The sequence below is a fragment of the Setaria italica genome, chromosome VI (genome assembly GCF_000263155.2).
Source record: "Setaria italica strain Yugu1 chromosome VI, Setaria_italica_v2.0, whole genome shotgun sequence".
Lineage (NCBI taxonomy): Eukaryota > Viridiplantae > Streptophyta > Magnoliopsida > Poales > Poaceae > Setaria > Setaria italica.
The window spans coordinates 9174702-9201806 of NC_028455.1; the positions used below are offsets into that span (position 1 = coordinate 9174702).

The window sequence follows — 27105 nt, forward strand, 5'->3', positions numbered from 1 at the left end:
GTCCATTATAGTTCGTTTTGCTTTTTTAATCTGTAGATTTATTTATGTATCTCGACATGATGTATATCTATATGCATATAAAAAACCTATTAACCCAAAAAAACTAAAATGACTGATAATTTAGAATGGAGGGAGTACTTTAAATCTCTATCTCAATGTAACATGCTATTTCGTAAATAAAAGTCTCTTTATTACTTTTAAGTAGGATGGTACTGCAGAGCTGCAGAAACAGCAACAGTTTACTGTTATCAAGAAACCAGCATAGTATCCACTGCAGTGTACATCCACGGATCAGCTATATCAGAATCGTCAGAATATACAGTTTCCCCAGTCATGACTTGGTTCTCATACTAATTCAGACTGGCTGCACCAAACAGACTGAACTAAGTAAAAAGATACAAATTTGGCGCTCCAATTGACTTTCACAAGTAACATAGTTTGTAAGTTCTAATAACAGACTACCAAAAATTCTCGCGGCGGTGTAATGGTTATAGCGCTAGACTCTGGGGCCGATAAAACTTGGTAACAACTTCTTTAACACAAAATAAGAGTATGTCTTTTCCTCTGGTCAAGTTATATAACTCTTGTACAAACTTACAAGTGTTTATCTCGGTTCTTACAGATTACCTAACTTTACTAACGTCAAGGTGATGGCCTGTTGAGGGTGTATGTACAAGGCGTTACAAATTACTCGTACCTAATAGTTTTGTCGATGTCTTTATTGGTCGATGGCCGGATGCTGGCACGAGCCTTCATGTGCTGTTTGAAGGAGCCGCCATATAATGGGTGGGTAATGGGTGGGCCGGTGACTCGGGTCATGGTGCGCATTATGGTGATATGGATATGGATAGTGGTAAATTGTGATATCTAGGAAACAAGCCCTATATATACAATATATATATATATATATATATATATATATATATATATAAAGCCACAAAGTAGGTGCATTTATGGTCTTACTCTGCTTGTAAGTGTAATTATGATTTTTTTCCTTGTTTTTTCAACTTTGCGATTTTACCCTCAACTATTCACACGTCACTGTGATTTTACCTCTAGTCAACTGTCAAAACAGGATCAAATATGCAAAGAATAAGTCCAAAATCACATTTATTTGTGAATAATTGAGGGCAAAAATCACAGAGTTAAAAAAAGTAAAAACACAATTGCACTTCAAACTAGGAGCAGGATAAAAAAGACCTACTTTGTGTATCCTTGGCATTTGTTTGACCTACTTCTATAATTATTGTCTAGTGTGCAGTACATTTTTAGACATCAGCTCACATGTCCGAGCTGGACCAAGTTTTGACCGGTTTTGCTGTTCCAGTACGTGGTAGTCGGTGCCGACCAATACTGCAAGACGCAATGATTCCAGCTGCCATCAGAAGTGGGGTTATTCGTCCAGCCAGCCACAGCGGTTGCATATGAATATTATTCTTGTTATCCATTGCGACCCAAATAGAATCGTGCTGGTGGTACAAAACCCGACTGGGCGATGTCAAGTTTTGAACAAGGTGTTCCCTAATGCCTCCTATTCCTATAGAGAAAAAAAATTGTTCTCAAACTTTTTCACAACTACATGTCTACAGCAGTACAGACTTTGTTTCTCCTACATAGTGTGTTGGTCTTGGTGGTGGTGAGAAAAAGGGCATAGAGGAGTAGTAAGATGATTAGGGTATCAGCTATATATGGGCAAGGGCAACAGGGGAGCTGTACAAGCATTGTGTGATCTACTAGTCAGTGTTGCTTGGCAGGTTACAGTGGGACAAGTGTGTGAATTTCTATTGCATTAAATCTTGCTGCTGCCTAATGTCTGGTAGGATTCATACAGTCATCATATAGAGTGTTCATTTTGTGGCTCAAGTTAGAAAGGTTTATATGGAAGGAAGTGTAGAACCCCTCTGTATTGGAGTGAGACAGAAGAGAGTCAGTTGTTTGGGCTAGAAATTATCTAGGAAGCTGAAAGACAGGTTCAAGTCATTAAAGAGAACCTAAGGATAGCTCAATCCAGACGGAAGAGTTATGCTGATACTAGAAGGAGAGAATTGACCTTTGAGGAAGGTGATTACGTATATCTTATAGTAGCACCTATCAAGGGCATGTGTAGATTCAAGGTTAAAGGGAAGTTATCATCTCACTTTATTGGACCTTTCAAAGTTCTAGAGAGAATAGGAGAAGTAGCTTATCGATTGGAGTTACCCAATCAACTCTCAGATGTGCATGATATGTTCCATATCTCTCAGTTGATGAAGTGTCTTAGAGTTCCAGAGGAACAATTACCTATGGAGGAACTGAATGTACAAGATGATCTCACCTACACTAAATATCCTATCAAAATCTTGGATACTCTAGCACGGGTTACTAGAAACAGAGTGATCAAGATGTGCAAGGCATAGTGGAGTCACCGTGCAGAGGATCAGGCAACATGGGAAAGAGAGGATGAACTGAAGGTAGAATTTTCCCAACTCTTTGCTAATCCATGTTAGACCTTTGGTTTATATACTTAATTATATTTTAGCCCTTAGTTTCTTTAAGTTTAGCCTCTGGAAGTTTAGTTTTCTCGTAGTTAAGCTCCTGAACCTTGTTTAGCTCATATCTTTAGTGTTTTAAATCCGTTTTAAGCGATTCTTGCTCCTATGAGTTCATGTTGATGCATATATTAGTTTTATGGTCTTGTTTTTCTCTGTTGCTACTGCTTGATGTAATATTTTCTTATTTTAGTCCTTTGTTTGCTTGTATGTACTTGCTTGATGCGCATAGAAGGATTGCAATTCGAGGAATTCGAAGAGCAAGGCTTTGAAAACTTTGAGCAGCAAGAGCAAGTTCAGTAAGGCAAGTTGTGCCCTTGACTTTCATGTTCAATACACATATGCTATGCACTTTAAGTATATATAAACATGATGGGTCCTATTTAAGGTGTGCCTAGTTTTATCCCTACACCTTGATCAACCTGGGTTTACTTTACTATTGGGTTGTTCTTGCTTAGTTGCTCTAACTGGGTAAGGTGGTATTAATGGACCAATGCTAACTTATTTTATTTATGCTATACCTTCCATTAATACAAGATCACTATGCTTAATTGGAACATGGAGAACCACCCAGGAAAATAATACAACCATTAAAACTACATGGTTCTGGTCTTGGCTAATTAATTAGAAATTATAGTTCGTGGTAGCTTTACCCGAAAGGGGCAAGAGGGGGAGACAGTAGTTGGTGTATAGCCCGGCCCTCAGACTGATATGCTCTATGGTAGCTTCGCAGTTTGAAAGAGTTTTATGCATTGCGTTGATCATGAAATCTTAGCAAGCTATCCTTACTATGAAATCTTTGTAAAGGCCTCGTAGCGTTCATATACAGTCACACCTTGAAAGTGTGGTATTGTGCCTGGCCCGTACAACATGGTTAGATCTAAAGTTTTTTTAAACTTTTATGCGACCTGTGGGTAAAGATGTACAACCTCAGAGTGTAAAACTGTTCAACCTCTACAGAGTTGTGCCTGGTCCAACGAGGATTAGAGGAGAGTGCAAATTTCTCGACATGTCTTGAAAAAGTAATTCTGCTTTGTTCTTGTTCTTGAAAAAGACGCCCGGAGCTTGCACATAGTTCATGCACAATAATTGTCTTGTATAAGTTCTCAATTAATAATTACCTTAATTTCATGAGACAAAAAGTTTCATGAATTACACAAGATCCATGGCTTCTCACAGTTGATCGTGCAAATGTAATACAAAATCTAACATAAATAATAAAACTTACTTGAACCAAGATTGTACTCAAACAAGAAGATTGTACCAAGATTTGGAAAGTTCCTCGCACAACATATCTAACATAAAAAAATTCAAAGAAGTACAAAGATCTATAGCTTCAATGAGGAACAAGAGGTGGAGGAGGATGCAAACTATTAAACACCAACTGACAGTGCGAACTTCAAATCAACAAAATATTGGAGAGCTTCTCATGGAACCCAATGCAAGAAAATAGCCAGCTGCTAGCGTGCTGGAAAAATGTAAACACGCATTAGATGGGCCATAACAAAGACTCGTCAGTGGTGAGTGGTCATCACTGACGGGTCAACACAACCCGTCGCTATTATCATCATTCATCAATGACGCGTCCTGTTGGGAACCATACCAATGACCATTCGTTTCATTTCTTATGAGTTACTAATAGTTTGTCCCAACGTGATGTCACAAAAGTGACTGGTTGTAGTAGGACCCTCCACTATTATTGTTGAAGAAGGGTTCTCTCATTTTGTAACAAAGGGTTCACAAAATGGACAATATTCACAATACATACAGCAGACAAAAAAGCTAAGAAGATTTGCATTCCTCAAAATGAAGAAACTAAACCTGACCCAGAACTCCATAGCTGATCCGACTTCCCCCATCCACCGACTTGCCACCTTTCTTGTACTCCCCATAGATGTACGATGAGAAGGCCCAGAGACAAAGCACCATCGCGACGCCTTTCTCGGCGCCAAAATCGTCCCCAAACACCACCACGCCGCCGGCAACGTTCACCGCCAGCAGTGCCGTCATGCAGATGCCGCCGTGCAGTGACGTGGTCAGGAACACCGTGCCCGCCGTGCCGAAGAAGCACATCTGCCAGCTGAGGACGGCCGCGCCAACCACCGCGTAGTAGGCCGCAGGTGACAGGTCCCACGTCGCCTCCACGCCACTCCATGGGCCCTTGCCGCCTCCGGACACGGCCATGCCGGCTCCCGACACGGTGGTGGCCACCGCCTCCATGATCACCTGCGCCTCTACAACCATCCTGAACCCCGTCACCCCGCCGTGCCGGTACAGGAGCTCGGCCGCCGGCAGGTAGAGCGCGAAGAGCAGTGCGGCGCCGAGGGTCGCCGCTACACCGAGTAAATAGTAGTCTGGGCTGGTGGCCGTGGCGTCTCCGGTGTTGGCACGACGACCGCCGCCGCCGACTTCTTCGTGCCGGAGCGCGAGCAGGAGCGAGGATAGGGTGAGGAGAACGACGGCGTTGATGTTGGCGAAGGACAGCGGCACACGGACGAGACCGGCGGCGAGGACCAGCGTGAACGCCAGCTGCATGGAGAGGAGCAGAGACGTTGTGGACACGGGTAGGTAGGACGTGCCACACGAGTAGAGCAAGTTGTTGAGCCCCATCACGAGGCCAAGTAGGACACAGTACAGGACCAACCGCGGCGTGAAGCCACCGAACATCTTCCCCATCGCCGGTGGCCGGGCCAGAAGGACGAGGAGGAGAAATGGAAATCCGGCGGACTGGACCAGCGTCGCGAGCCACCGGTCGGCGCCGCCGTGCGCGAAGTAGAACCGGGAGAGGAGGCTCGACGACAGCGATCCGGCAAACAGCGCCGCGTAGCTGGTGGCCAGCAGCAGCGAGCGGCGCACGGCGCAGCGGCTGAGCACCGGCGGCACATCGTCATTGAGTGGTGGTGACAGCGGCAGCGGCGGCGCGCAGGGGAGGCGATCATGGTCATGGGCCAGCAGGTGAGTACGGAGCTGTGTGGTCTTGGCGTCCATGATGAGCAGGGGATTTGTTGGTAGCTAGGTTCTAGCGCCGTCTGCTGCAGAGTATTTGAGGGATATTTCCAGAGGGTGTTGGTACAGATTGGTGAGCCTTTGTTTAGAGCCCAGTTGGTGACACATGAAGTGGACTCCATGGAATACAACGTCGATAGTGGAGTGCAATTATTTGCGCCCCAAAGGATGCTTTCACTGTCAGTGATGTTTACATATATACACACCTGGGACCCACATTACGTTTACGAACACATCCTTTTGCTTTTGTCATGTTTGAGTATCCCATCATATCAGCAGTTCTCACTCCACACAAATTTTATAAAACATGAATAGCTTTCTCTCGAAGGACAAGTTCGTAATTCAATTTCTACGGAGCTCCAATATTTATTTTCAGGTTCAATTTAGCCCCTTGACCTATGCTGGCCCCATCCACGTTGGCATGCCACGACATCTATGATTCATGCCATTACAATTTTCAAGAATTGAAAATTTACCATCGGTTATGTCACTGACAGGTGGGAGCCACCTCAGTCCCTGACAATAGCATTTTTCAAATTTTTGAAAATTGTAATGGCATGTATGGAATTATCCCAAATTATATAGCTAGCCTACACATGTGAAAAGCCCATACCACCCTCCAATACCCCTTGATGCTGGTGCAATCTTCTACATTCCTACAGCAAGGCAAATCAACACAAATTCACTAGATCAATTAGGAAAAGGAACCAACTTGAACAATAATTTCGCCAAAATATCTCCACCAAACTCTAATTCAAACTTATGATGCTCGGACCTTATTCAAAGCAAGCACCAGTATTTGAATGCTCGGACCTAGATTATGCTGGAAACAGAAGGTGGTGAACAAAATTGACACCCGTGAAATCGAGACAAAGTTGAGTGATGGAATTGCCTATTCTGCGCAAAAAAAAAAAACAAGACAAAAGAAAAACCCTGGAGCAGTATGAACTTCTGATCTTACTATTCACGAAAAACGTTTGTATTATTTCCCTTGGGCCACGACCGTTGATGACTGCTGGGAAAAAAATTTCTTTTTCATCACACATGTGAGGCACAAGGAGAACGAATCCCTTTGTGTCAGGTACCTCTCGGTGCTAGAAACATCTTTGCAGCTTTAGTTTGAGGACATCCGGCACCAACAGTATTGTCGTTATACAAGGGGCCGGGCCGGGTGTCCTTTAATTTCTTTTTCAGAAATAAAACGAAATGGTGTAAAATGATGCACCCACAAAAACTAGTGGGCTTCATGAAGAATCCAAACAAAGATCACGTCTGTACTGAAATTGATCTACCACACGTCAGAGGATGATCCCATACTAGATCGATCGATACAGATCAACACATGGGATGTTTAGTTTGAGGAATCACATCATCGTGGATGATGTGGTCCATCGTAATTCAATCTTATGATCCACTTCCATCACTCATGCTTCTACTAATTATGAACTTTTGAGAATTGAGATGGTTAAGCATCAACTCTTCTGTTCCACTTTCACATGACAACAAAAATGAGAAATGAGATGAAGATGTACCATTAAATTCTTTAAGCCGAACAACTGCACTAAACTTCATCACTGACTCGAAACTGGAAGACGAAAGCGGAAAGGGACCTTAATTAGGAATGCTTCCATGAGAACATCAATGATCCGCCAGAAATAAAAACAAAAAGACGTCCAGGTATAGTATACATGTACCACAATTAAAAAAGGCAGGACGACGACGAGAAGTCGTTGGCACCTGCCCATTGGCAGTTTGGGTGGGATCAGACAGATGGGATCATGGGTATCGGAGCTATACCCATCAATCCATCGTCAGATCGGACACGGGCCCTGTGGCCGCAGCTTTCCGAGACCTGATGTTGCCGGGCCTCGGACCGTCGGGCAAAGCAAGCCTGCCACTTGATGGCTTCCGCATCTCGCAGCTCCGGTGTCGTGGTGGAGCCCGGCTGCATGCGTAGACTGAAAGGAACACTAGTGACTGTGGTGAGAGTGAATGTAAAAGCAGCTTGGGCTCACCGGGCATGGAATCGTCTAACGTGTTACACACAGCTAGCAGGCCTGGCCAGCGCGGCGTGCACATCACTCTAACGTCCCTTTCTGATGTTGATTTGCCCCACTACTGGAGTGTTGGTGATCTGATCAGCATATGCGTGCGCACAAATTAAATTTGGTGTCTGTGATGCTGGAGAAGAGAAGATTCCAGGCAGCTGATCCGTTATACCGGAGGGGAGATTAGTTCAGGACAGTGCAGATTAATAGGTTGATGTCTTGGTTACCAATTTATAAGATGTCTAAGTGTTGTCTGAACCTGCAAGTGCCATTTATTTTGTGTTAGTAGCTTTTCGGAAATGTCGACATGACAAGGAAAGAGAAGTGTAGTGTTGTTGGCAGTAGTGGTCCACCTAAGCCGACTGATGACGTGTGGACATACGTAGCGAAGTGCTTAGTTTATCTGGTGATGACTGATGAGTAGACTATGCTGATAGACTTGATAGACTGTGCAAGCAAGGCAAGCTGATTGGAAATCTGAGAGACTGAGAGGCATACCGTGTCTTTGTATTTCTTCTGAAATGTGAAATGTACCGTTTGTATAGTTCTACTTCAAGCTCATGTTATTGTGTTGTAGCATATTGTAGTACACTACCGTTGCTAAAGAGTTGTTACCTCATTCATGGTTGATCTCAATCTAAAAGAGTAGCAGTTTTTGTGGCACACACATCTGGCTGCCATGGCAGTGGGTAATTATTTGATTTCCCCGTGGAACAGTCTGAAACAGCACACGTTAGATTAAGATGGAGCAGCTACCTATTTGTGGTTATAGAAACCATCACCATTTTTTTTTTGTCTTCCTGCTATATAGTGTGGAGCGCGATCAAGTGGATGATTTTCTATACAGGTTTTGGTAATCCTTTTCAGTTAGTTCTGGTTAACAACATCTACTATAGGCAAGAGGGTTTGAAATTGACTGATCTATGTTTTCCCTTAACAGAGAATTGATTTTTGTTTTCCGAGAATTTTGCTACGCAGTACGCATGCATTTCATTATATTTGGAAACATCAAATTATTTCAGTGCATTGTGATATCTTTACGGTTGGACAGATGACTGATCTTTGTTAACACGATTAAATTTTTTCATGCTGATACCATGTTTCCATGTTTGAAGTTATTTCCATCTCCTATATGCTTATTAAATTTTCCTTGCACTGAAGCAATTCTCGTTCACTCCGCATGACCATAGAAGCGCTGTTAGGATTGTCTTCAAATAATACTCTAGTCATTCGGTATGATAGTTATTTCTCTGAAGTTCTGCCTATTGGATTTGCGTAATTAATAATTGTGTGCTTTCGATATGATAGAGTTGCAATAATACGTTTTGCCCGATGCTTCAAAATAGATACTTAATGGTCCATTCAACACAAGCATCTTGTCCATGATGGATTCGCACCACATAATCAATTTGTAATCAGGCTTTTTGCTTCTGTACCTACCAGTGTGCGAGACAACAAGATATGGTCAAAATTATTCGTTTCTGCAGTGGAATCTGAAGAGGCTATTCTGGTACTATGATAGAATGAAAACACAGCCAGTTGGGGTGATGATGGTCTCCTTTTTTATTTTGACAAAAGACGCCATAGGGCATCTTTGTACCTGATTGGTACATACAAGGAACACAAAACCCAGTATAGAAAGACCATATCAAAGAAGAAAAATTCCAACCAAGTCTGACAAAATCTCTACTCCACTGTAACCATCACAAACCATGCACTGCCATTCTGTGTTGTTCACTGTCGTCAACGCTGTCTGAAGAGAGGAAAAACATGGAGCCAAGCAAAATGTATTTGAACACCAATTGTTGATTGTACATGGCTTTCAAAGACCGTAACAGTTGCTTTCACCAAATAAAAGATCCTGCTTGAGCACCATCAGAGAGAAATGGCCCAAGCTGCGATCAGAATGTTCACCAAGAATAATGTACCTTCTCAGTTTAGATGCTGTCTTTTAATTTTGTCATCTTTTTTCCCATGTTCTTGCGCTTACTGTGAGAGTTCTGTTATTTGCAGTATTAGAGGTACATTATATGTCGGGTATCTCTTGATATTACTGTTCCTTTATAAATTATAATGGTAGGCGGCATATTTCAGATTTTTTTTCTTATTACTTTCACCCATTCTGAATTTGTTATGTAGTTTTCAAGACTATTTTGTACGTGTGACTATCCTATGTATGCGTCTATTTATTGATTCCACAATTTTCGGAATGAGCCCTTAATGATAGATAGATATATGATGTGGTCGAAAATCTCACCCACTTTAAATCATTGTGGTAGTGTATCCACAATCAAAAGAAATGGAAGCAGCGTCTAACTAAATCAAGCGCAGAGTGATTCAAAGAAGATCCCAAATTATGATTAATATATGATTTATCAGGAGATTGAAAACAAAGGTGTCTCTTGAAATTACTTCTTAATGTACTCAGTGCTGGCAAATAGTGACACTAACAAGGCAACGATTGCATGAGAAGTAGTACTCTCTTTTGCAAACCTCCACGTTCCAGCACACTGATGACTGGTAGTCTGGTACTCTGTTTCGCAGAACTTCTTGTTCCAGCACACTGATCATGGCTGTCAATGAAGTTGTCTGGTCGGACTGTGTGGCAAAGAAGCAACGACGCTTCGCCCTGGTGGTCTCCTGCATCCATATACACACGCTGGAAATGGAGCAATCATCCACTAGTCGCTCTTGATGTGTTTCTGGGGCCAGTCATGTCCATTGATCAAAAGGAGCGAGAACACAGGTCACAATAGGGTATCTAGAACACTGGTTATCGGCACTACCTCTCTGAACAAAAACACAGGAAGAAAGAGATATAGCTGATGTGTGTGTCAGACATCTAATGGTTTCCAGGAAGGCAGGAACTACGGAGGGGTTGTTACATTAGTCACCAATAGTTCATGAACATGTGGAGTTTCACCGGTTATCATACGTATTGCAATTCTTTTTCCCCATACAAACACGTGAAATTGCAAATTCTAGCATGTATTCGTGTATTTGTACTAGTTTAGCAGCACTACTTTGGAAAACACTACAGTTTTAGAACTTTTAGTCATATTTTAAACATCAAAGGATCTTCGTCACTTCTAATGTTGCAACTGCATCGTATTTCTTCTAAAATCATCACATTACAGGCACTAAGAGGTTTACTCATCAAAGAATAAAGTTAGAACCTTATTCCCACAATACAAGAACATAAATTTGTTTTGCACACGAGAGGTCTTTTCAGTTTGTTTGATTATACAATGCAGATGATTCATGTACTGACCAACGACTATGACTGGTGGGCAAACATAATAATATCATAGTCTTCCTTTGGTTCTCCATAAAAGTATCTTAGTACATAATCTTCAATTCACAGTTCTTGCCTTAGATCATTTTGATAATCATGGAGAACAATTGATAGGTTCCAAATACCAGTCTTTCTAATTGTCAAATAATTATTCTATTTGAGTCGTTTTTTATTTTGCGATTCGATCAAGATATATGGATTGTATGATTCATGCATGCTCTTGCTATTTAAGAAGAGAGTCCGATGAGGAAACCTTTGTCCTCCATACTGGTACTTTTTATATTTGGATTAGTTGTTAGCTTGAAACTAGGACAAAGTCTTATGAATTTAATTACTAAAATTATGGGCAAGTACTGCTTAAAAATCTCAAAATTTTCATGTTAAATTCTAGTTGATACATGATATGCCTTTGTGTGGAGGAATTTCATAGTTATCGTTAAGACAGGCCTGAGGTAAGGGTTAAAAAAAACATGTACGGGAAGTAAGGCCCTATTTGGCACAGCTCCACTCCTAAACTCCAGCAACTCCATCAAAAAATTCAGCCAAACACCCCAACTCCAAAACTCCATGGAGTTGCCAACTCCATGGAGCTGTAGTGCAAATGGAGGAGGAGTTTTGGAGCACCTCTTTTGCTGCTCCAGAAACCTCTCTTTCGAACCTTCTCGTGGAGTTGGTGGGTAATTACCCACCAATGCCACTGGTTACACAAAAAAACGTTTCATTCTATTCTCCCTTCTATTCTCCCGAGCCCCACTCGCCGCCAGAGCCCTGCCCGTCGCCGTCGCCGCCCGTCGCCGTCGCCGCTCGTCGCCGCCACCCGTCGCCCGTCGCCGCCCGCCGCCGTCGCCGCCCGTCGCCGCCACCCGTCGCCCGTCGCCGCCCGCCGCCGTCGCCGCCCGTCGCCGCCACCCGTCGCCCGTCGCCGCCCGCCGCCGCCCATCGCCGCCCGTGGAGGGTCTCCCGTGTGCGGCACAGTGCAGTGGAAAAAGGGGAAGAAGAAGAAGGGATAGAGAGGATGACAAGTGGGGCCTTAATTGGGGGGCAACAATGGCAATCCACACTGAAATCGATCTTTTTTGGAGCTGAGAGCACCCATCTAGCCAAACACCTCATTTTTGTTCTGGAGTTTTGGAGCGGAGCTGGCTCCATGTGGAGTTCTGGAGTGGAGCAGCTCCACCCGGAGTTGGAGCCATGCCAAACAGGACCTAAGTATGTGCAGGAGGATACATATATACTACAAGAAAATGTCTACAACAGGATAACAGAGAGGGAGAGGTTAGCCAAATAATGTAGTAAAATGTAGGGATCCTACATTTGTTTGCTTGGAATGTGCTGTCGTGCTTTTGCTGGACGGGCGGGCCAGATGATCATACCCGTACATGTGTTCTGTAAATGAAAATTTTCAAGATCGAGGTTGGAGAGAAGATTGGAAAGCCTCAAATGGCCACTGGCATGAGCATGTTCCGCTTGCTCTCTACAAAGATAGTTGCTTGTTTTCGGATGCCCCCAAATCCCAATGACGACTGGCTTTCAGATACTGCTTTATTTTTTTTCCCCACCACCATTCCTTTGACTCCGGATGTTTGGTTGGGGAACAAAATATTAAACTTTCTATCTGTCCAGTATACTCAAGGGAAACTATTTTTTGAAAAACATGGTAGTTGCAGGATAATTCATTCGAATGTATTTATAACCTACAAACCCATATCATGGACCATTATATTAAATTTTTCAGTACTCCAGTGTTCATTTTCTTCACGAGTTATTGCTACTCCACAATGAATAATCGGCATCTTATTTCAATGTGATCTGAGCACATAAGGTACAATTAATTTGATTAATTCTAGTATTAGTCTGTTGTGTTACTTTCGTACTTAACTTATGATAATTGCATTTACTGTATTTTTTGCATACTCTCATCATGAAGACAATAAATTTTTCTCTATTGGAATACCAGCATACGAATACAAGTCCTCATTCAGAACAATGACGCTTAGGTGCTGCCAGACTGATGAATGATGATTTGAGATACAAACTGGGACCAGCGTGCAGATCATAGCACCGGAGGGAGCCAGAAAGTTAATAAAACTAAATGGTTGCTCCAGTAGCTCATTTAGCACCAAAATCATTTAGAACCAAAATTATACAAGTATTGTGTGCCTGTGCCACGGATGTTCTTGCACATGCCAAACATACTATCGAACACTGGCGTCATGAATAATGCCAGACATCAGCTGAGTAGACGTAGAAGCAGGTATATGTATTGAAAAGGCGATGTAGGATCCAAAATAATGCTCATGAAATTTTTTTGACGCAAGGTCATGAAGTGTTCTAAACTTTGTGCATGGCCCGGATGAAACAGGTTTACAGCTGGTCAAAGGATTCCTTTTCTAAAACATGTATAATAGATACGGTACTACATGGCTTCCAAATTTCAGGAAACAGTAAAGCCATTATTTTGTATATGTACAAATTAGTTAAGGCCAAGAAATGCACCAAAGTGTCATTGAACTGTATCCAAACTAATAAAAAGGTGAATTATGAAATATGGATATGCACATGCAGAGATTTCTATTTGGTCAGAGAAAATGGGGTGTGTACCATTGATTATGGAATTATTTTTGGTGTTAACACTGGTAGAGAATTGGCCTTTAGTCCCGGTTGGTAGGGTGCATATCTCTCTCGGATATCCATCCGGGATAAACCAACCGGGACAAAATGGGGGGTCTTTAGTCCCGGGTCTTTTAACCGGGAGTAAAGGTCCCCCTTTAGTCCCGGTTGGATTTCCCAACCGGGACTAAAGGGTACCCTTTAGTCCCGGCTGGATTCCAACTGGGACTAAATGGCGCCAGTACTGCCGTGGCGCCTGAATTTTTCATGCATGCATCACGTATACGTAGTACCGTGGCCCTTTTAATTTGTTAACCTTTAGTAGTTGAGATTTTTTTAGAACGAAATCAACTAGTATTTAAACGAATGAGATTTGTAATTATACAATTACTATATATATATACACAATCCTTATACACAATTCATATACACAATTCAACTAGCTTAGTACAAATCGATCATAATTAGCGCGTATTATATATACAAATAAATCAAAGTATCTGTCTACAATCTTCCCGTCGTGGTGTTGCTGATCGGAGTGTCTAATTGTCGTCCATCGTAATAAAATTCTCCTTTTGGATCTACCACCTCGTCCATTATGAATCCAATGAGACCTTCACATATTGCCGCTACTCTTTCTTCCTTCAAGAGTCCTTGTTGAATATTTAACATCTATAATTTAGAAATTTGTGAATGTTACACGAACAAATACATATAAGGAGCTAGAAAATAATTAACTAGTAATAGTTTTATTTTACGTACTTTAAAGTTGTGCGGCGTCATTGTGGCGGAACCACCTCAGATTAACTTGATGAAGCAGGGTTAAGCCGCCTAACATGCGACACTCCTGCCTAAACCGAGTTAATACGAAGTGCCGTCGGATTTCATCCGATTTAACCACTTAAACAGGATCGAGTTTAGCAAACCCACACGAAGGTGAGTGGTTACAGAGAATACAACAAGTCCACTGAGTTGAACAAGTTTTTACCCATTTAGTTCGGCCATGAAATCCAACATCAGAGTTTTACAAGTTTTTCAAGAAATAACAGAGAAAACACTAGCGGAAGACTTCGTCGGGGTCGGACATCCCTGGTGAGGCCAACCGGGACATCACTGGCTCCTCTCCTCGCCGTCCGAGGAAGGATCCCACTCGACCATCCAGCCTGGCGGGAGCTGGGGCGGCCAAGCACCAACCAGAGAGGGGTCGGAAGCAGCAACTTCACCTGAAAAACAGGAGCCACAACAAGGCTGAGCTATTAAGCTCAACAAGACTGAACCGATAGGAGTAAGGACTACTCCTCCTTCTAGACATGCAAGCTGTTTGGTTGAGGGGTTTGTTTGCTAAAAGCACTAAGTAACCCTATTTTCAAGTTTTAGCTCCGGTTCTAGGTTCATTTACCAGTCTAGGTTGTGCCACTTATTCTAAGCATTCATAGAACCAAGCAAGAGGTGTAGATATATCACCAAACATTGCCATCATCAGATTCCTCATTTACTCAGGGTGACATAGCGATCAAGCAATCTCAAACTGTGAGAGGCAGACGAATCGATTCGAGTTCTTTAACCATGCATGGTTAACCTAGCCTCACGACATCCGCGCACCCGGAGGTCGCTTCCTGTGTCGTCCTTCCCCATCAATCCCCTAACCCGTGTCGGGCCCATTTCCTTTGGTGCAAGGTTCCATAGACCCGGCCTCTGCCGTTCTGTGACCACGCTTGCCACCACGTGCGACAACCAGCAGGGGAAACTCCGTTCCAAGAACAATGGGGCGACCGCTCACGTCTAGGTTCAATCCGGTACTAGGCTTCCTCATCCCATACTAAGTATGAGGCTAGTACTTTCAAACACTTGATCACGAACACCACCACTGTCGGGCCTTAGCAAGATTTCATAGACAGACGGGGCAACCATCCGACCACCAAAAAGTTACCAAAACCCTGCCCCGTCCATCGTCCTTATAGTTATAACAGGAGAGTAAACATACAACTCCTACAACTCGCGAGTGACAGGAAATCACTCGACTTTTACCGTCTGCTAGTTAAGCAATGCAGCTACTCGGTCCAACAGCTAGTGTTCAAATCACTGGGATAACTAAGTCATGCATCTAGGGTTTCACACAACTCCTATACGTAAATGCACAAGGGTGTTACAGAAGGCATGCGCAAGTTTGGCAAAACACGTAGGATTTGTATGCAACCGGGGCTTGCCTTCAAGCAAGGAGGACGGGAACTGCTCGACTTCGGGGGCGACTTCGGCTTCGGAGGACAGGAGCTCGGCTACAGCTTCTTCTTCTGGCGCCGGGTGAAGCTCGTAGAAGCCGTCGGCGAGGTGCAGCTCTACACGAATGCAACGCAAGGGTTAGCATAGACGGTTATTTCAACAGCAACACTGGCTCGCCTGAGCCCAGAAACTCGCGACAAAGAGCAGGAGGTTATGGTGGTTCGAGAGAGCTGATGATGATCAAGAGGTAAGGGTAGGAAAGGAACTAGTGGTCTGATCCTTGAACTAGAGGATGTGATAAACTGGGGGTCCTTAGACGCAAGCGCTGAAGGGTTCCCAAGTTTTACATATACACCCTCGAGTTGAAGAAAAAGATCACAGCCAAGCTCTCGGGCGAGGCGGATAAGGGTCGGCGGAACAGATAGGGTCGGGCGAGACGGAACCGGGGTCGGCAACTCACCTTCTTCCTGAAAGGAAAGCTTGGGGTCGGAAAGAAGCGAACTTTGGGCGGAGGGACTAAGGTTTGAACAGAAGCTAAGACCGGCAATGCTCCGGCGGCGGCGCTGCTTCTTGCGGATCACAAGAGAGCTTTTACGCAGCACGGAGGAGCAAGCTGCTGGGTGACTTGGAGAAAACTGAGAGAGAACTGAGAGAAGAACTCCTCAAGAATTGGGTGGGTGGCGCTAGGAGCTTGAGCAGGGAGCTAGAGAAGACTGAAGGCAACAAGGGTGGAGGAAACTCCGGCGACGGGGGCATTCCTTTTATAGCTGCTGGAGCAGAGGAAAGGAAACGGCGCGGGGAGAGAGAAGGGGAGCGGCGCAAAGGCCGGGGAGAGGCAATGGAGTGCTCTGCCGGGGCGGCGATTGAGCGAAGAGGGCGGTGGTGCAGAACTCCGGGGGTGACGCCAGCGATCATTGCGTTCTGCCGTCAGGGCGGCGTAGGAGCGGGTAGACTGGTGGTTGAGATTTGGCGGGAAGCAGGCGTCGTCGTGCGGAAGATTTGATAGAAGCGACCGGCTTAACGGCGCTAGAATCGAGGGTGCACCGGTGAGAAGACAGGCGGACGCGGGGGAGAGCGCGGAACAACAGATTGTCGGGCGGCTTCTGACAGAGCGGGGGAAAGGAACTGTCGCGGCCGCGGTCGGGGTTGGCGGTGGAGGAATCGTCGTGTAGCGGCGACCGGGCGGCGCGACTGTGGCTGAAGGGACGGAAAAGACGGGCGACATCGGGCTCTGGGGCCGGGATCTAGCGGCGTGATAATGGGTGCGGGAGGCGAGGCTCTGCAGAAAGGGGTGCAGAGGGCTTCCGCTGTCATTGGGGAAAGGGGGCGCGGGAACCCACTCGGTCGCTGGCCAGAGACAAAACTGAGCGGCAGGCGTCGGAGAAGACGAGCCACGCGGCAGGAAGACTCTGAAGCATCCATGCAACTCGAGTGCGGCTGTCGCGGGGGATCTGGAAAAGATCTCTCAGGTCCACCTGTGGATAGATCTGACGGGTGAGGAAGATTAACAGAATCCGACGGTGGGCTGATCTCGCCGGGGTCGGGAGAGGAGCGAACCGGGAAGGGTCGGATCTCAGGGGTCGGGACCAGGCGGACAGCTGAGCACTTAGGTGCGGTCAAGCAAGACAGATGGCTAGGATCAAGGGCTCTGATCAAGACTAACTCGGGAAGGTTTAGGGGTCGGTCGTTACAGTCATCTTCCGTCCCTTGGGTCCCATAAAACTGTGCATGTGCTCACAGATGTAGTAGCCACATAGATTATTCCCGGGTTCCTGTCTTAAGCACTTCAGTGCGGAAAAAAATAAGTTATGAAATATTCGTGTTATACAATGTAATAAATGTGCAGACTTCATACGTGCCGGGAAGTCTGTGTTCCATGTAAGTTTTTCTTTGAATGGACCTTTGTGTGTCCTTATGAATTGTTTCCATGCGCTGCGGATTAGAATAATGAATAATATAGTGTAACAGGGATAAAATTTAGGAAATAAACTTTTGCATAGAGATAAAGGTCCAGAATTATTACAAGCCTAGCATGTCTTGCAATTCTTGGTAGTCCACCGGATCTTTCCTGAACGAATCGAAGACAGTGACGTGGCTTCTTTCAGGCTCAATTATAATAAGGATCCAGTGGAAGCTGCGTGCGTAAAATGTTCATGCATATTAGAGCTAACTAACATGTAGAGATAAGGAAAAAGACATCGAAAGTAGACGGTATACACACACTTACTTGAAGTTGTATGAAAGTAGTATGAAATCCTTGAATGTTTGTTTGTCTAGGAAATTGTATATTTCCGCAAAGGTTTTTTCCGACGCTAATTGTATCTGTTGTTGGTTAACTACAGATGGATCCATGAAGCCTATATGTAGGTACGCCTCTCGGCAGCATGGCTTAATTAGCATCTTACATGAAATGGAAGATGAAGTTAGTACGGTGACGCACGCCAAAATTTACATGTAGAGATAAACGGACACTTACAGAATCCAAGCGCTGATCAGAGAGACGTCCAGGGCATCATGATGGTACACTTTGTATATATCCTTGAAGTCTAGCCACAGCACTTTCTCCCCTTCACCGTGAAAATCTATCGGTTTTACCTTCATGCCGATCATCTCCCTCGAGTCGGCGGATGCCATCATGTACCATTGATGGAATGCGTACATCTTTGTTGATAGCTTCCGTACCAATGAAGGCTTTACTAGAGGTTTGCCTAGCTCATAAGGCCACTTCGGCTCAGGGGGCGGTGCAGTTGGCGTCTCAACTTGTCCTATGCATTCATCAAGTCCCAGACCTGTTTCTTCCATGAACTTCAATACATTTGCTTGTTGATCCAAGGGCATTGCTTTTACCCGTTGAGCATCTTTTTTTGATAAATGGCTGAGGTCGGGGACTGGACCGCTGGAAGATGACTTTCCTTTCCTTTTATCCTTTTCATCAGCCTTTACTAGAGCCCGTTCATAGTTTGACAAGAGTGGTATCCTTTTCTTGGCTCCTTCTTCCATCCTGATAAAAAAGTTTAAATCTCGCCGACTTATTGGCGGTGGCTCCATCTCCCTTGCTTTTTTTTCTTCGGCTTGTTTCTTGAACCACTCACTGGCCTCTCGTTGGATTTCTGCCCACTGTTCCGCATGAGATATTGCCTCAAAGCGTTCCTTACGAGTCACTTCAGGCTCCTTTGTTTTCTTCTTTCTCTGTCTTTGCTTGGGAGGCGGTGCTCGTGACTTCTTTAGTGGTGGTGCAGGTCCCTTCAAGGGGGCCGCTCTTGGTGCCGGCGACGGTGATCGGGGAGGGGTGTTGTTATTGTCGTCGTCGCTCCCAGCACCAGGATGTGGTGGAGATGGAGACCTTGATATAGATGGAAGGGACGGTCCTGGAGCAGGAGATGATGGTCTCGAGGTATGAGGAGAAGGTCGCTGCTGGGGATCTACGGGGAATGGTCTTGAGGTCTGAGGAGATGGCTCCGTGCCGGGAATAATGATGTAGCGTTTTTGCCATAGAATGATCCCATGAAGCGCATCTGCCAATGTCTTTTCCCCGTCGCCTCCCGGGAAGTCGAGCTCTAGACCTTCATACTGGGGATCAACTATTTGCTCTACGCAGACGCTGGCGTAGCCTGTTGTAATTTCCATGCCATGACTGCTCTGCCCCGCCAGGGTTGCTAACGCACTCCCGTACGCTACCTGTACATATAGTAGAAGTAAACAAGTTGAACTCCAATCTCGAGGCCTGGATCAATTGACAAGATTGCATAAATATTATGTATAAGTATACATTAATAGTGAGGTTGCCGATCGGTGCATGCAGCTCACATGAGGTCCGTTGTGTGATGGCATCCACGGGGAACCGTTGGTCCTCCACGGGTAACCTGGGCGTCTGCGCATCGGGGACCCCTGTAGAAGCACAACTACTCAAGAGGCGTTGAGAAGGGCTGGCGGTGTTAGGAATCGGCAATGCTCCAGATTGGGCCAACTCCGCAACTGCGTGGGCCACCCGCCGATTGATTTCATCCATCATTCTTTGTTCTAGCATCTGCCGCCAGCTCTCCTCGATCTGTTCCTTTCTTCGCTTCCGGCTTTTGTACGAGGCGCTGTCGCCTCGGAAAGCAAACTTCCACGGAACCACCCCGAACCCTCGGCAACATCCTGGGTGCTCTGGATTACCGAGGGCCAATGTGAGCTCATCATTTTCTCGGTCCACCTTCAACCTCCCAGCCTTAGAATCTTCAATGTTCTTCATGAGATGTTCGGCCTTCTCACGTATTGTGTCATTAAAAATCAACGTCCCATCCTCTTGGCTTAGGGAGCCTCCATGAGCGTAGTACCAATTTTTTGATCGTTCGGGCCATTCAATAGTTGCAGCGTCGATTCCCCGTTCGATCAGATCTTGTTCCATCTTCCTCCACTTGGGAATTGCTGAGTCATACCCACCTCGCCCCAAATGATGGTGGTAGCCCTTCTGACTAGCATTTGCTGTGTTGGTCGTGATCTTTTTCACACCTTCTTCACTCCTCTTATATTCAACAAATGCATCCCAGTGGTCCCTCATCTTTGGCCACGTGTTGAAGTCTGGAGTTCGGCCCTTCTTGATGTAGTGGGTATCCAGCATCTTCTTGAATGTCTGGAATTGAGTAGCCATCTTCTTAAGCGTCCACGCTTTGACATCCTTCTCACTATATCCTTCGGGGAATGTGAAATGTCTCTTCACGTCTTCCCACAACATATTCTTTTCTGTCTCTGGAAGGGCGTACGGATTAGTGCTTCTGCCCTTCCATTCTCTGATGCTGATAGGCACATTGTCTCGGACGATTGCCCCGATCTGACTCACGTACTTCTTTGCTACTTTCTCGGGAGCAACCGGCCTGCCCTCTTCTGTCACTTCCGTGATGACAAACCTCCCTTCCATCACCTTTGTACGACCTCGGGTCTTCTGCCCTTGTGTCGATCCGGAGGGCTAACAGTTCAAGATTCGTTAATTAGTACGTAGTAGTAACGGTGGCATGAAACAATACAAGAATGGTTATATATACCTCGCCGAAACCTTCCGCCACGGCAAGTTGTTGCTGCGGCTGTTGCTCTTCATTCCCATCGGCAGACATGTTGAGGAACATGTTCGCCTGGGTGCCCTCTTCATCCGTGTATGATAGTGGAACGTTGTCGCCACTACCATCACCAGCGATTATCTACTCCATGATATACCTTGCGGTCTCATCGTCTGCCATTTCAACTATTGATGGAAACATACATGGAATCATACATGACAGTCATAGAAATCGTCTTACTACAAATTTCTACAAAGTCCTACAAAGTCCGGAATCATACATGTATATAATGAAATCATAAAATAACATGAATCCTACAAAGTCCGGAATATTTATACAAATTTCTACGAATTTCTATGAATTTCTACGAATTTTGACGAATTTCTACGAATTTCTACGAATTTTGACGAATTTCTACAAATTTCTACGAATTTCTACGAATTTCTACGAATTTCTAGCAATATCCACATGCGGTGCCTAGGTTGTGACAGCGGCGATCAGGGCGGCGGAGGCGGGGACGGTTCCTTGGAACCACGGGCGGTGCCTAGGTTGTGACGGCGGCGGTCAGGGCGGCGGTACGGCGGAGGCGGGGACAGTTCCCCGGAACCACGGGCGGTGCCTACTAGGTTGTGACGGGCGGCGGGACGGCAGCGGTCACGGCGGCGGGACGGCGGAGGGGACGGCGCTGCCTACTACGAATTTCTAACTTTATTTTCTAACTTAAAAATCTAACTTAACAATCTAACTAAAAAATCTAACTTAAAAATATAACTTAATTTTCTAACATAACAATCAAAATTAAAAATCTATCATAAAAATATAACTTAATTTTCTAACTTAAAAAAAAAGGCCCTCCCGGTGCTGCCGGCCGGCGCGGCGGCGGACCTCTCGCGCGCGGTCGTCGACGGTGGCCGGGGCGATGAGGTGGCCGGGTCGGCGGGACGGCGGCGGCCGGTGCGGCGAGGTCGGCGGCCGAGGCGGCGACGACGACGGCGGCGTAGGCGGGACGGCGACGAGACGGCGACGAGGGGCGACGAGGGGCGACGAGGATGGAGCCAGCGACGAGGATGGAGCCAGTGGCCGGAGGCGACAAGGTGGGGGCCGGGCGCGTCGACGGACGAGGAGGATCGACGCGGGTCGGCCGGGGGGATGGAGGACGATGATGTCTGGGCGCGGTCGGCGGTGGGACGACGACAGCCGGTGCAATGGGGGACGACGACGGCGGCGGCCGGCGAGGGAGGCGGACGGGCGGCGACGGCGGAGCAGAACGCGCGGGACTTGATGAAAATTTGGCTAAGTGTAACTAGCGTGGGGGTAGAAGGGAGTACAGTGCCTTTTAACCCCCCCTTTTATCCCGGTTCGTAAGGCGGCCTTTTATCCCGGTTGGTGACGGGACCCGGGACAAAAGGGTGCCCCCGCCAGGTGGGGCTGGGAGCGTACCCTTTTATCCCGGGTGGAACCACCAACCGGGATAAAAGGGGGGGGGCCTTTTATCCCGGTTGCAGTTGGCAACCGGGATAAAAGGGTACGTCGGGGCGGGAGACGAAAAGTACCCTTTTATCCCGGTTGCAGTTTGCAACCGGGATAAATGGGGGCCTTTTGTCCCGGTTGCTGTTAGCACCCGAGACAAAAGGTCTTTTTTCCTAGTTTTCTTCTCCCGCCTGTTTTTTGGAAATGGATTTTATTTTATCTTTTCACTGCATTTCAGGATGAAAAACAAAACCTTCACAGATTTTGTACATGCAAAAATATATTTAATTAACGATTAAATTGACAATAAGTATGAATTAATCATTAATTCTATACCAGTTCATTTAGCCTCTAAAATATTTATTTTACTGCATTGCTGTGATCAAGAAATTATTCAATTAAATAATTTCAATGCGCAGAAAAATCCATGTTTGTTTGTGGTTAACATTGTTCATGTTTATCTATAAAATCTTCACCTAACAAATTTAAGAACACATGAAATCATACATAGGGTAAATTACAAATTGTATCAATTAATACACAAAGGTCATGTACATTTAACGCATTACAATACAACGTTGTAAAATTTTCTTCTTCATGAAAGTTCCTTGATCATGATCGCGGTGTAAGTACGGAGCCTCTTCTTTGGATAGCAGGATGCTTGGATCAACTTCAACGGTGAATGGAGGCATGCCATCAAACTGATCATAATCATCTGATTGGTCTGTTTTATCCTCGACTCCCACGATTTTTCTTTTACCTGGAAGAACTATGTGGCACTTTGGCTCCCATATCTCTTCTGGATTCCTCTTGGGTTTGCTGCACATGTCTTTCACATAGAACACCTGATGCACATCATTGGTAAGTACGAATGGGTCATCACTGTATCCAGTCGTGCTCAGATCTACTATTGTCATTCCGTACTGATCTTTGGTGACGGCAGTTAGCTTCACCCAATTGCAAAGAAATAGAGGGATGTACAGCGGTCCGTATTCGAGTTCCCATATCTCCTGTATGAAACCATAATACGACTCCTTGCTATTATTTCTGTCCATGGCATCTATGCGGACACCACTATTCTGGTTCGTGCTTTTCTGGTCCTGGGCTCTCGTGTAAAATGTGTAACCATTTATCTCATAGCCTTGGAATTGGACGATTGTGGTAGCAGGTCCCCTGGCTAACTAGGCAAGCTGTGGGTGAATCTCAGAGTTACCCATAAGTTGTTGGCGCAACCAGGAGGGAAAAGTTTCCATGTGATGACGGGTAAGCCAAGCATCGGATTTGGTCGGGTTTTTGGAAGCTACCATCTACCTGTGCTGCTCGATATACGGAGACACAAAGGATGACTGTTGTAGAACAGTGTAGTGTGCCTTGTCGAACAAATCAGTATCATTGCTCAAACTTGATTTCTTCCAAGGGTGCCCATTCCTCGGAGCCTCCCCTCGTGGCGTGAAGTTGGAACCCCAATCGAGTCAATTGAATCCATAAAATCAACACAAAACTCGATCACCTCCTCTGTTCCATATCCCTTGGCGATGCTTCCTTCTGGACGGGCACGATTAAGAACATAGTTTTTTAGGACTGCCATGAACCTCTCGAAAGGCCACATATTGTGCAGGTATACAGGTCCGAGAATACCAATCTCTTTTACTAGGTGAACCAGTAAGTACGTCATAATATTGAAGAAGGATGGTGGAAATAACAACTCAAAACTGACAAGACATTGCACCACATCGTTCTGTAGCTTTGATAGCTTGGATGGATCGATTGCCTTCTGCGAAATTGCATTGAGAAACGCGCATAGCTTTACGAGCGGCAACCGGACATTTTCTGGTAGAACACCCCTCAGTGCAACCGGAAGCAACTGGGTCATCAACATGTGGCAGTCATGAGCCTTGAGATTTGTAAACTTATTTTGTTTCATATTTATTATTCCCTTTATATTCGAGGAGTACCCAGACGGGACCTTCATACTATTCAAGCATTCAAACATGCTATCCTTCTCTTCCTTGCTAAGAGTGTAACTGGCATTACGTAAGTAGTGCTGTCCATTATCTCTCTTTTCCGGATGTAGGTCATCTCATTGCCCCATGGCTTTCAGGTCCTATCGTGCTTCCAATGTATCTTTTGAGGTTCCATAAACACCTATGAAGCCTAGCACGTTCACGCAAAGATTCTTCGTCAGGTGCATCACGTCTATTGCGTTGCGAACCTCTAGGATTTCCCAATAAGGTAGCTCCCAAAATATTGACTTTTTCTTCCACATGGGTGCATGTCCGTTATCGTCGTTCGGAACAGGTTGGCTACCAAGTCCCTTTCCAAAGACTACATTTACATCCTTCATCATCTCGAACACACGCTTTCCATTACGGTGTGCAGGTTTTTTACGATGGTCTGGCGCCCCTTTGAAATGCATCCCGCTCTTTCTCAGCTGGTGGTAAGCAGGGAGAAATCGACGATGACCCATATAGACGACCTTCTTACAGTGCTTCACGTACATGCTGTCTGTGTCGTCTAAACAGTGGGTGCATGCCCGATATCCCTTATTTGTCTGTCCTGAAAGGTTACTCAATGCAGGCCAATCATTGATGGTTACGAACAACAGTGCTTGTAGATTAAAGATCTCTTGTCTATCCTCATCGCACACACATACACCTTCTTCCTTCCAGAGCTGTAAAAGGTCATCAACCAACGGCCTTAGGTACACGTCAATGTCGTTGCCGGGTTGTTTTGGGCCTTGGATAAGCGCCGGCATCATAATGAACTTCCGCTTCATGCACAGCCAAGGAGGAAGGTTGAACATACAAAGGGTCACAAGCCAAGTACTATGGCCACTACTCAACTCACCGAATGGATTGAATCCATCAGTGCTTAAACCAAACCTTATGTTCCTTGCTTCACTTTCAAAGTCTGGGAATGTTCTATCAATTGATCTCCACTGTGCCCCATCTGCGGGGTGTCTCAGCATCTCATCTTCCTTACGGTCTTCTTTGTGCCATCGCATCAACTTAGCATTCACCTTGTTCCTGAACAAGCGCTTCAAGCGTGGTATTATAGGGAAATACCACATCACCTTCGCGGGAACTCTCTTCTTGGGAGACTGCCCCTCGACATCACCAGGATCATCTCGCCTGATCTTATACCGCAGTGCTTTGCAGACGGGACAAGCATCCAATTTCTCGTATTCATCACCACGATAGAGGATACAGTCATTAGGGCATGCGTGTATATTCTGAACATCCAATCCGAGAGGGCAAATAATCTGTTTAGCTTCATATGTTATGGACGATAATTCATTATTCTCGGGGAGAATCTTCTTGACAATGTTCAACATCCCCTGAAATGCCTTATCGGACACACCATTTTTTGCCTTCCATTGCACAAATTCTAGTGTCGTACCTAGTTTTTTTATGGCCCTGCTGGCAACCTGGGTACAACAATTTTTGGTGATCATCTATCATGCGCTGCAACTTTGTTGCTTCCTTCTCAGTTTCGCAATCTATGTATGCATCTCGTATCACCTGACCAAGGTCATCAGTAGGGCCATTTTCTGCAAACTCATCTTCATCAGCCTCGCCCATTGTAGTACCTGCAAAAGCTTGGCCTGCAACCCAGTCCGGAATGGTGTCATCTTCCTCCTACTCCTCGCCATCTTCCATTACAACCCCTAGTTCACCGTGCTTGGTCCAAACCAAATAGTTAGGTATGAAACCGTATTTAAACAAGTGGCTGTGAATAGTCCCCCAGGAATTCTTTGAATACTCCTTCCTGTTATTGCATTGGAAGCATGGACAACATACGAACCCATTCTCTGGCTTGTTCGCTTTTGCCACTTCGAGAAAATAATGCAAGCCATCAATAAACGCCTTGCTCCGCCTGTCTGCATTATACATCCATTGCCGGTCCATCTGCATCGTATTACGCATGAAAATGGATTACACTTGACAAAGGATTACGCGTGAAAATCGATTAAAGATCCAAACAACATGGTACAATACAACAACATGAAGATCCAAATACACATATTTAAATTAAAGTCCCAAACAACATGATACAATACAACAAGCCATCCACTGGTTATTATCAAGGAGGACTTGAAGCATCATTGGACGGTGAAGACGAAGGTTCCGCTGACCCAACCTCATCCTTAGGTTTATTTGTGCCGCCTGAAAGGGTAGTACTAAGTGGACGTGAAACACCCGAGACTGAGGGTGGAGCATAACGACCACCAAAAGGAGGTTCCTGACCCGCGGTAACAGCTTCTTCATGACGTTGCTGCAAATAACGAAGCATTGCTTTTTCCAGCGCGCTCTTTTTCTTCAGCTTATGCTGAGGGCCAACTATGATTGGAACCTTGCCATAATAGGAACCACGATCGCCCCCACCATCGCCACTTCCTCCAGTAGCAGAAGCCATCTATGTACAAAAATTATTATCTTAACACTGCATAAGTTGTTGAACTTGAAGACCGTGATCATCTCGCGAGGATGTCCTCAACTAGGCGGCACCGCACTTCGTCATGAAATAGGTTAGATGCTACGGAAAAGGGGACACGGTCACGATGTCCGTATCCACTCTTTCTCGTAGAATCGAACCTCCTTCTTGACATACGTTGCTGCTCGGCGGAGAACATCATCGGAGAGATGAACACGGTATGCAAGTTCAACAAGTATGGATTTAAAAAACCATATTGAATTTGATAAGATAAACCGTCTAGACAAGGTAGCATCATTTTTAAACCACTGCAATAATGCATACTATATATGACACATCAATCTCCCTCACATTCTAGCTCAAAATACCTCTCCATTTTTCTACTTCATCATCACATTCTAGCAAATAATCTTTCCATCTCCAAAGCATAAATCAAAGCATAACACGAGGATGAAGTA

The 27105-nt window shown here is 45.2% G+C and overlaps 1 protein-coding gene and 1 pseudogene across 1 annotated transcript; both read right to left on the minus strand.

Annotated features, from left to right (window-relative positions):
• Positions 1-4122: 4122 nt before the first annotated feature.
• On the minus strand, positions 4123-5654 carry LOC101777073 (probable purine permease 4). Its single transcript, XM_004973016.2, has one exon. It carries the CDS (start codon positions 5514-5516, stop codon positions 4344-4346), a length of 1173 nt encoding a protein of 390 aa, XP_004973073.1. The 5' UTR covers positions 5517-5654; the 3' UTR covers positions 4123-4343.
• A 17152-nt stretch (positions 5655-22806) lies between these two features.
• LOC111257609 lies at positions 22807-26106 on the minus strand (annotated as a pseudogene).
• Positions 26107-27105: the final 999 nt, after the last annotated feature.

Coding starts and splice junctions, on each gene's coding strand:
- LOC101777073 (XM_004973016.2), bottom strand. CDS start 5,516: ATGGACGCCAAGACCACACAGCTCCGTACTCACCTGCTGGCCCATGAC.